The following is an 11,012-nucleotide window of genomic DNA, read 5'->3' as shown; positions in this document are numbered from 1 at the left end:
CCTCATAGTTGAATAACAATTAATACACTATACAATGACATCTTATCAGGATATAGTATCCCAATCAGACATGCAAATGCAGAATAACAATGTTAGTTCTAATTTTGTGTGTTCTAGATTTTAGTTTCTGCAATTCATGAACTCAAATGTTCACACAAATTTAGAGTTTTTTTGCATTGTTCATGTCTGATAAAGAGCTTTCCTTTAAGAAATTTTTTATAATCTTTTCTAATGTTTTCTTTGAAATATGGGAACGATAAGGAATCTCCTGAGCTATATATGCAGCTTATACATTTTTAAGAGTTATTTTTAAATATCACAAATTAATTATATATCCATAGTACATGTCCTTCCAATTCACATAATTTTTAAGCAATATTCAAGCATGTTTGTGCTTTGTATGTTTGCATTACTTTAGAATCTATGTTTAACTTTCAGAAAAATTTACAAAGATTTCTCAAGTACTTAATAAATGAAACAAAACAATCATTGTGAAAATATAAACACTACTCTAGTTGTTTCACCGTTCATTTTGAGTTTCCTAGCTAACAGACAGAAAACTCAAATTACTAAAATTCATGATGAAAAAGGAAATATCACAACAGACACTACTGAAATACAGAAAATTAGAAACTATTTTGAAAATCTATACTTCAGTAAAATAGAAAATCTCAAAGAAGACATCAAATTTCTAGAGACATATGATCTACCCAAACTGAATCAGGAGGACATAAATAATTTAAACAGATTAGTTTCAAGCAATGAAATAGAAGACACCATCAAAAGCCTACCAACCAAGAAAAGTCCAGGACCAGATGGATTCTCAGCCGAGTTCTGTAAGACCTTCCAAGAAGAACTAAGACCAATATTCCTCAAATTATTCCATGAAATAGAAAAGGAAAGAACCCTTCCAAACTCATTCTATGAGGCTAGTATCACCCTGATACCAAAACCAGACAAAGACACATCAAGGAAAGAAAACTTCAGACCAATATCACTGATGAACATAGATGCAAAAATTGTCAATAAAATTCTGGCAAATCGCATACAAAACATATTAAAAGATAGTGCACCATGATCAAGTGGGGTTCATCCCATGGATGCAAGGTTGATTCAACATATGTAAATCAATAAAATAATTCATCACATCAGTAGACTTAAAGATAAGAATCATGACCATTTCAACAGACGCAGAAAAAGCATTTGATAAAATACAGCACCTCTTCATGTTCAAAACCCTAGAAAAACTAGGGATAGGGGCTGGGTTGTGGCTCAGTGGTGGAGCGCTCGCCTAGCATGTGTGGGACCCTGCGTTCGATCCTCAGTACCACATAAAAATGGAATAAAGGTATTATGTCCACCTATAACTAAAAAAAAAAAAAAAGAAAAGAAAAAAAAAAACCAAGATTATTATATTAAAAAAAAAAAAAACTAGGGCTAGTAGGAACATACCTCAGCATTGTGAAAGCTAAGTCCAAGGACAACATCATTCTAAATGGAGAAAAATTGAAAGCATTCAAGCGAAAAACTGGAACAAGGCAGGTATGTTTTCTCCCTCCACATCTATTCAACATAATCCTGGAAACTCTAGCCAGAACAATTAGACAGATGAAAGAAATTAAAGGGATATGAATAGGAAAAGAAGAACTCAAACTATCACTATTTGCTGACAACATGATTCTGTATGTAGAAGATCCAAAAAATTCTACCAGAAAACTTTTAGAGCTAATAAATTAATTCAGTAAAATAGCAGGATATAAAATCAACACCCATAATTCAAATGCATTTCTATACATCAGTGATGAATCCTCTGAAAAAGAAATTAGGAAAACTACTGCATTCACAATAGCTTCTAAAAAATGAAATACTTGGGAGTCAATCTAACAAAAGAGGTGAAAGACCTCTACAATGAAAACTTCAGAACACCAAAGAAAGAATTGAAGTCCTTAGAAGATGGAAAGATTTCTCATGTTCTTGGATAGGCAGAATTAATATTGTCAAAATGGCCATACTACCAAAAGCATGTTATACAGATTTAATGCAATTCCTATTAAAATAAAATTGTGATTTCCTGTTCCTTAGGGAGGTTGATAGATTTTCATCTTTGGTATCTCAACACTGCTGCTCTCTCAGCCTAGTGTAGCCTCAATACATTGCAGGGTTTCTGAACATTTGGTATTCACTCTGCCATATCAGTTGTGCAGTGGAATCTGGTAGCATTGGTATTCATCATTTCTGTTTTTTCAACTTCAGGACCACCTTCTTAGCTGCTTCCAAGGAATTCATTAGAATCTGCAGCTGTTCTTCATTCATTTCAACAGAATATGATTTTATGTCACAATTTTCTTTTACATTTAGATGAAGGGTTAACGTGGCATTTGTAAATTAGCAAACTAATCACTAGAAAGTGCAAGGTTTAACTGACAATCAAAATAGCTGGACAGAGGAAATATCAATTATTTCTCCTACCAGAGTCTGCTTTATTTTATCTTTCCTACTTTTCAAGAATTTCACAATAGCTTCTTGATGAAATGAACTCAATGGATTCCATTGTTGAAGTGCCTTTTCATCAGGAAATTTTTTACCAATTGTGGCTTTTAAAAAAATAATAATATCTTTTAAAACATGCATCCATTCTGTTGAATCCCAAACACTGTGATAATCCTGGTAGGGAGGATAAATAGATGCCATCAATTATTTTGTGAAGAAGTTGTACACACAACTTGGGGGCAGGGAGCACAGCTTCTGCAACTGCTTCAAAAGCATCCCATGCAAAGTTCTAGGTTTGGGATTTACAATGGAGTCTAGATGAGAATACCAGGGAAAGGGCACCATAAGGAAGGGACTGGGAAGGAGGTTGAGAACAGTAGTCTAATACTGCTGAGATGAGGACACTTAAGTGACTATGAGTTTCTATTACCAATTTTTGAACCCAAAGGCTCAGTCCTTTTTCCTTCTCCGAAATGCGGAATCAATAACAAGATGGAACACTGATTGAGCAATGCAGGAAACTTAATTCTTGGCCCGGAAAAGGAAGAGATAGACTTGAAAGTCAACCCCACCTTGGGTTGGGGAGGTTATAGATATGGGGTAAAAGAAATGAAGAGGAGGGATAGGCTGGTTAAAGGGGAGGAATATTCATGTATGTTCTGGGAATGGGGTGGGGAATTTCCAGGAACTTGGGTGCCACATCCTTGCTCCTTTTATGGTTCTTTCTGGTTGTCATGGCAATCGTCAACTGTCCTGGTGCTGGGGGTGTGTCATTTAACATGAAGATGAAACTACAATGAAATTAGAGGTTGCCTGGCAGCCATCTGAGATCCAGCTGTTTTCAGCCAGCCCCGTGGAGGAGGAACTTCTGGACTTCAAGCATCCTGTCCTCAAAGATAAGCAAGAGTAGGGCCAGGTAAAAATTCTCCTAGGTCCCCTAGGCAGTAAAAAATTAGGGAGGGGTACCAGGTTGACACAATGGAGATTGATGGTTGTGTAGTAGTATCTGTGGAAAGCTCTAGAGAAAGGGTTAAGGGAAACTTGCAAAATGGGGGATCAAAGACAATTATTTTTTGAAAAATTTTAATACTTAAAAAGAAAAGGAATGGGGATGTACTTCAGTGGCTGAGCACTTGCCTAGCATGTGCAAGGCCCTGGATTCCGTCCCCTGCACTGCAAAATCAAAACAACGAAACAAAAAAAGAAGCAGAGAAATGGGTCAAGATCTATGAGGTCAGTTATTACCCTATGACAGGTGCCATGCATGCCAAAAATTGTACATAAGTATGTATTTTCATTTTCATACAATTCCATGTTATAGATGGAAAATGAGATACAAAAAGGTAATAAATTGCCCAGGATCAAACTTAGCACGTGGTAGAAACAGGGTTTGAACCCAGGCTAATGTGAATGACTTCAATGTCATTCAATTACCTAAACTTCTTACAGTCAGTATATCACTACTGCATAAAGGATAATTTAATTACATTTGCTGATAAAATAAAACTTGTAGGTTGAGGGTGTAGCTCAGTGGTGCTGAACACACACAAATTCCTGTGTTCATTCCCCAAAACAAAGAACAACCAAATCTTGTATGTGTGTCCAAAATATTTATTTGAGAATTATACAGCAAAATTCCAAGATATTATAAACTTTGAAAAGAGACCTTTAAAAATATCCAATAACATTTCCTTCATGTTCCCTTACAGTAGTATTAATTATATAGTTTCATTTCAATTAAAATGGAACTCCCAAGAGAATAAGGGGAGAAGGATCACAATAAGAGCAGGAGATCACAATTTCAGACATTGTATTGAGAAATAAAAGACCTTCCCACATGATAGCTAATCCAGTCAAAATAATTGGCCACTTTGGTATAAACTCCTGGGAACTCTGGTTTTCCACAGTTTTCACCCCAACTCACGATGCCCCAAACATAAGTCACATTATTGACATCCATACAGACTAAGGGGCCTCCAGAGTCTCCTTTACAGGCATCAATGGAACCATCATGTGTACCTGAGAAAGAGAAAAGCACATATTTCCATCTGTTTGTCAAGGTCACTATGCTGATTTCCCTGCTTCCTCCACCAATGAATGGAATGATTAATTTTCTTGTGCTTTCCTAAAAGGCAATAAGAGGGATGCTCCCTACCTTCAGGTCCCTGTAAGACTTGCAGAGTGGAGAGAGGCAGATTGGGAAGCCTTCCATTCATTCCCTAAGTTAGTGTGTTCTTCCTGCTCCTGTTCTCTATTCAACTATACACTAGGATTACAACCTAAAAGTTGCATCAAACATTGGGTGGGAAAATAATAGGAACACTTAGTTCTTATTGAGTGCTTAATAGATATTAGTCCTTCATTGTTTTAATCCTCACCACAGTCCTATCATTATTTCCTCCATTTTACAATGAAACAAAGACAAAATAAAGAGGTCACTATCTTGTCCAAAGTGACAAGTGGTAGAGCCTGGACTTTGAGGCAGCCAGAGCTTGTCTTTTTAACCATGACACCTACCTTATGTCTGATGACTCCTCAGTATGCTAAGCCCGTTGAGATTTGGCCTTTGTCTTTCAAACTTGTAACTATTCATCTCTGGTTTGTTGACTGGCAGATTTTGTGTTACTCATCCATTTGTCCACTCTAATCCTGAACCCCATTTCAAGATGGGAGTGCACTTTCTTCTTACTCTTGTGAATTTCTAGCATTTTAAAATCACTGTTTTGAGTTTGTCCCCCAAGGGTTCATGTGCTGGGAGTTTGGTTCTCAATGAGGTGGTGCTAAGAGGTGGGACCCATGGGAAGTCCCTAAGTCAGTGGGTGGAAGGGGGTGTCCTCAGAAAGGGATTAAGGGTTTCTCCTAGGACCCTGGAGTTAGTTCTCCAGGGAGGGTTGTTATGGAAGGAGCAAGTCCAGCTCTCCCCCTCTCTTTGGCTTCCTGATTTCTCTCTCCCTCCTGTCACTTCAGAGCATGCCCCCACCATTGTGGTGCCCACTCCTCCATGAAGTCCCCACCAGAACAGAGCTAATGTCAACATCATGTCCTGAGCCTTCAAAACTATGAGTTAAATACACCCTTTTCCTTTATAAGAAACCAGCCTCAGGTATTTCATTAAGTAATAAAAAAAAAAAGGACTAAAACAATATGTATCTCAGAAAAACGCACTTGGCACTTACCTGCACATTCCATTTCTTTTTCATAGAAGCGATTTGGGTAAAATCTAGAGCAGTTGCCTATTAGGTGAACTTCACCCCACCTGAGTGAATAGACCTTTTGGTTATCTAAACAAAGCCAGAAAAAAAAATAGATGTCACAAATGAAAAGTCTAAATATATACTCTTACAACTTAGTAAACCATTAAGAATACTAGAGATTACAGATGTTCTTTAATACATATATAAACTTTTGAAGACAATTCTCTAGCATATTTTATCATACTCCTCCTTATATCCCTAGTCTCTATACTTTTCTTTCTATACTTGGAGGGGATTATTGAACATACAGCCTGAAGTCCCACTCATCTAATACAAAACTGACAACCCAGAAATGAATGAGAAACTTGTTCCCCTTTGGTTGCAGAGTTCAGTAGGGGAATTGGATAGGAATTAGTGTGGTGTCTTCGCACATAAACAACTCCTTCTCATAGTTTCTTATTTCCTTTACAGTGTTTGTTGGAGTAACTATTTAAGAACTTAGAATAAAGAAAATACACATGAAGTTGTTAATGTATTTGCATTTTTGTGTGTCTGTGAGGAAATCCATCTCCTAAATGATTGAAGCAATCAGCCTTTCAATCACTTAGGATTTTGAATTTCCTTTATATTTACATAAAAATTTTCAGACTTGAACATCTTAGGTCTGTGGAAGGAGAAGGGCCAGGTACTGTTGACTGATAGTCTAGGAAAGGTCAGAAAAACATATGAACTCAGGCTTATATATTTCAATGGTGAGGAGTGAATCTTTGCCCATTACCCTGATGGATCCTGGGAGATGAAACAACTGGGCACAGTGATACATGCCAGTGACTTGTGAGGCTGAGGCAAGAGGATCACAAGTTGAAAGCCAGCCTCAGCAACTTAGTAAGACCTTGTTCCAAAATTAAAAAAACGAGAGGACTGGGGATGTAGCTCAGTGATGAAGTGCCCCAGGGTTCAATCCCTAGAACAAAAACAAACAAACAAACAAAGAAACAAAAAACCAAGAATGGCAGAATGTTGATAACTGTGGAAACTGAGTGATGAATAATAAGGATGTATTATATTTTTCTTTCTACTTATGGGTATATTTTAAAATATTTTTTAAGTTGTAGATAGACACAGTACCTTTATTTTATTTATTTATTTTTAGGTAGTGCTAAGGGTCCAACCCAGTGGCTCACACATGCTAGGCGAACGCTACCACTGAGCCACAATCCCATTTCTTGTGTGTATATTTTTAAATGTATATAATAAGTGGGGTGTTTAAAAATAGAACAAATATAAGGATATAATATCTTCTGGATGAATTAGTTCCTTAATAAAATTTAATATTTTATAAGTCTTATGTATTCACACATACTACAAATCCAGTTTAATTTATACATATATTTTACAATTTTCAATGTGGCAATTATTTAAAGAATGTGTTAGAATATGAGTCAATAAAATCGATGCTATGAAGTTTTTTAGAATTTCTGCCAACAAAGAGAATTAAAAGGTGAAAGGGAAGATAAATTTTAAGGTTAAAGCTTCAAGAGATGGGAAACAGGTAGTTTAATTCTCATCTCATCTAACCTCTAATTCAGCAGTTCTTTCTAATATTTACTTTTCAAGTGTCCACATCTCCTATTCATAGGAGGTATTCACCAAAAGTCTTAGAAGCTCAAAGAATGAATTTCTCCTGTTCTTTCTCTTCTGAAGGAGTGGAGTACAGGGAACCGGAAGGAGACGAGAGGAATGTAGTGAACTGTGAGTGATTCAAAACATACAGAGACTGTCTCTTTGCAAATCTTTGCTCATTTGTTTGTTTTCCTATGTCTATGGGCTACCTTTTATTCTTCCTCACAGTATTATATTGAACCCAGGGCCTCACAGATGCTAAGAAAGCACGGAGCTACCTACCTGATCTTTTTTATTTTTCATTTTGAGACAAGGATTTGCTAATTGTAAATTGCTCAGGGTGACCTTGAACTTGTGATCCTCTTTGCTTCAGCCTCCTAAGTAGCTGAGATTACAGATGTGTGCCCTATGTCTGGCTACTTTTTAATTTTTTTAAGACATAATATTTATACATCTTATGGGGTACATTATGGTAATTCAATATATGTATACGATGTGTAATAATCAAACCCAGGTAATAAGCATTGCCATCTCTTCAAATACTTACCATTTTTATGTGTTGGGAATTTGGTACTCCTTCCTCCTCCCTGCCTTTCCCAGTCTCTGTGGACCACTATTTCATTCCAATTTTGCAAACCTTTTTATCTTCTACCCACATCTCTTCAACAAACCAAAAAAGTCCCTGTCTCTATATTTTCTTCTTGAATATTCACCCCTCAATGTAAACATCAGGATCACAGATTATATATATATATTTTTGAAAGATCGGAGAAGGACTAGTTACACAATTTTCAGGATCCAGTGAAAAATGAAAATATGAGATGGGACCCCTTCAAAAATTATCATTATCATTATTATTCTGCAGTACTGGGGCTTGAATCCAAGGCCTTGCACATACTAGGTAAGCACTCTACCACTGAGTTACACCCCCAGCAACATTCAAAAATGTTTATTTTGAGACAGGGTCCTGTTAAATTGCCCAGGGTGACTTTGAAATTGCAATTTTCTTGCCTCGATCTCCTGAGACCCTTCAAAAATTATTAAGAATTTCACAGCAGTGACAGCAGAGCAGTAAATCATACATGGGGATCTTCTGAGCGCAGGATGTTGGGCAGTTGCCCAGGTGGCAAGCACATGCAGCCGGCTCTGGCTGGATGCTCACTTTTCTGCTCATGATACTGTTTCTTTCTGAGTACCAGGAAATTAGCTCCTTTGCATTTCTATTCTCATTCATTGCCAACCCCTGGATGCTGATTAATTAATTATAAAATATATACCTTTTTCTCGACCCCAGCCAGAAATGATGCATCTATCTTTAGGTTGGAATAGATATGGAGACCAGGGAACACAGGCAGGGATGGAACGAGACAGCTCACATTCTTTTTGGTCATCATGTTTTTTCACTTTAATCAAAGCTATGTCATTTTGGAAGGTGGATCCATTGTATTTCTCATGGATAATAATTTTATCCACCTTTTCAACCTCTAACTCAGTGTAGTTAGGTCTTATCCAGTTTAGTAATGATGTCCATATTTGGTAATGATGAGCTTTACTGGCTCTATAACAGAAAGGAAAAGGGAAATAAATTGAAAAAAATATGTAAATATGGAATTTTGACACTTTACATTCTCCCTTTTAAGGACCTTTTTGACTCATATTCTCTCTCTCTCATCCTTGTTGTTATGAAGCATTGTGATTAATTTTTTTTAAAAAATAAGATGCTGAATAATGACCTCATAGTCTAATGTTTCCCAACAATGAGGTAGTTCATAAAATAGAATTGGTTGATGATAAACAAAGAGCAGACTGATGCATCCAACTGCTCAATCTGATAGCTCACTAACAACTTGAGTTTCTGCTACTGGAGTCGGAGCCCCATCACTACACATGTTTCAACAGAGACTAGACAGCATCTTGTCAGAAGTGTGGTTGAGGTACTGGAAAACTGGACCCAGGTTCTTATTACTCTGCCAACCCAGAGGTCCTCAGGGAGAGCACCACCACAGCAGTTTCCATCCTCACCCTTCAAACAGACTTCATCCTCGTATTGCATTGTATTCATCTGTTCACCCACCTTTCTTCCTGAAACACTGTGCTGCTTGAAATCAGAGATGACCTGTAGCCCTGGGGGCTATTATTGTACCTGGAACATGGTAGCTTTTTAAAAAATCCTACTGCAATAATAAATGAGTTAATTATGACTAGTTATTGTTTTTATGCCTCACTCTGTTTTCATTATCAAATTTCAAATCATGCATGAGTTAAGCAAATTGGTCCCATACCATTATTTTCTCAGGGAAGAGTACAGAGCACTTGGCAAAATATTATAGCTTAGGTATATTTTTTTAAAAAATAAGATGCTGAATAATGACCTCATAGTCTAATGTTTCCCAACAATGAAGTAGTTCATAAAATAGATTTCCCATAAGCAACAAAACTTTATTTTAATGAAAATCTTCTAAAAATGTCTTCTGCTTTCTCAAACAGGATGAATAGAGGAGAATTTATCCTTCCATAATGATGATTCAGGTAATCCCCTTACAGTTAAGCAGTGGTGTCCTAGGATACAATGGCATGCCTGGAAACCTTTATTTATAATTAGCGTTCTGAAAAGACTATCCTCAATGTTAATTTTGTTTGTATTACAGGATAAGAGGTACTGAATGTTGCTTAAAGGCTAACTCTCTCTATTCATTCAATGTACTCAACAAATACTTAGTGTGTATCTACTATATACACATCATTGTGCAGAGCACTGGAATATAGAAATGGGCAAAATCAGAATCATTTCTATTTTGATTGAGCTTAGCATCTAGGGAAAGGTGCAACATTAAATGGATAATCACACTGATGAAGGTAGGAATTCTGTGAAAAGTGAGAGAAGTGGACAGTACATGGGTTTTTAGGAACTTCCAAGAAGAAGGGAGTCAAGGAAGTTTCTCCAAGGCAGTAAAGGTTGACTTGAGATCTGAGTAAAAACTAGCACTAACTGGGTAAAAAGAGCAAGGAAAATCAGGACAACAATATAGTGAAGATTCCTTTGTAGGAGGGAGCAAGTGCTCTTGAATAGCTAGCTCAAAGTCCAGCGCAGGTAGACCAGAGAGCAGGAGGTAGTGCTGCGAGACAAGATGAGATTGGCGAAGGCACAAAGGGGCCAAATCGCAGGGGGTCTAATGGGCCATGTTGTCATTTGTTTAGATTTTTATCCCAAGAGGAAACCAAAGTCATTGAATTTAAGTGGCGGGTGACTGAACCCTGGTATGAGAACATTACCCTTGCTGCACAATAGAGAACAGATAGGTGGGGATGGTAGGTGGACAGAGTGAAAGACAATTAGGAGGCAACTATAATCTAGATGAGAGGTGAAAGCAGGATAATGGTCGAGAAGGAATGAAATTTTGAGAATTAAATACTTAAAAATTAAAAATGCCATCTAGAGTTGGTGAAACAGTGCTCAAGCTGTGTATAGCTAAGGGAGTAAAATAATTTAATTCTTAGATGTCTGCCTGTGTAGCCAGATGAATGGTGCTATTTGCTGAGACAGAAACACTAGGACTTCTAAGATCATACTTAGGGAAATGGCATATCATGTGCCTAGTCTTGGACATTTTGAATTTAATGTACTTTTGATGTAGCTAAGAATTGTGGAGAGGCAGGTGACTACAGGGTCAGTGGTTGGAAGAGAGCCCAATCTGTGGCTATCAT

General features: G+C 37.0%; 1 protein-coding gene and 1 pseudogene across 2 annotated transcripts in view; both read right to left on the bottom strand.

Moving 5' to 3' along the window:
- Positions 1–2,229: 2,229 nt before the first annotated feature.
- Positions 2,230–3,756, bottom strand: LOC124994183 (COMM domain-containing protein 8-like; annotated as a pseudogene).
- Positions 3,757–4,083: 327 nt separating this feature from the next.
- The window catches only part of Cfi (complement factor I), a 52,357-nt gene continuing 45,428 nt past the window's right edge, over positions 4,084–11,012 (bottom strand). For both annotated transcript variants that reach the window (XM_047566429.1, XM_047566430.1), the window contains 3 exons: positions 8,585–8,865; positions 5,667–5,771; positions 4,084–4,509 (listed from right to left, as the gene is read on the bottom strand). In XM_047566429.1, the coding sequence (XP_047422385.1) occupies positions 4,292–4,509; positions 5,667–5,771; positions 8,585–8,865 (604 nt within the window). In that variant the 3' untranslated portion in view covers positions 4,084–4,291. The remainder of the gene's footprint in view (positions 4,510–5,666; positions 5,772–8,584; positions 8,866–11,012) is intronic.

This window comes from Sciurus carolinensis, chromosome 10 (genome assembly GCF_902686445.1).
Source record: "Sciurus carolinensis chromosome 10, mSciCar1.2, whole genome shotgun sequence".
NCBI lineage: Eukaryota > Metazoa > Chordata > Mammalia > Rodentia > Sciuridae > Sciurus > Sciurus carolinensis.
Note: the sequence above shows the minus strand (reverse complement) of the source record. Positions and strands in the feature narration are given on the sequence as shown.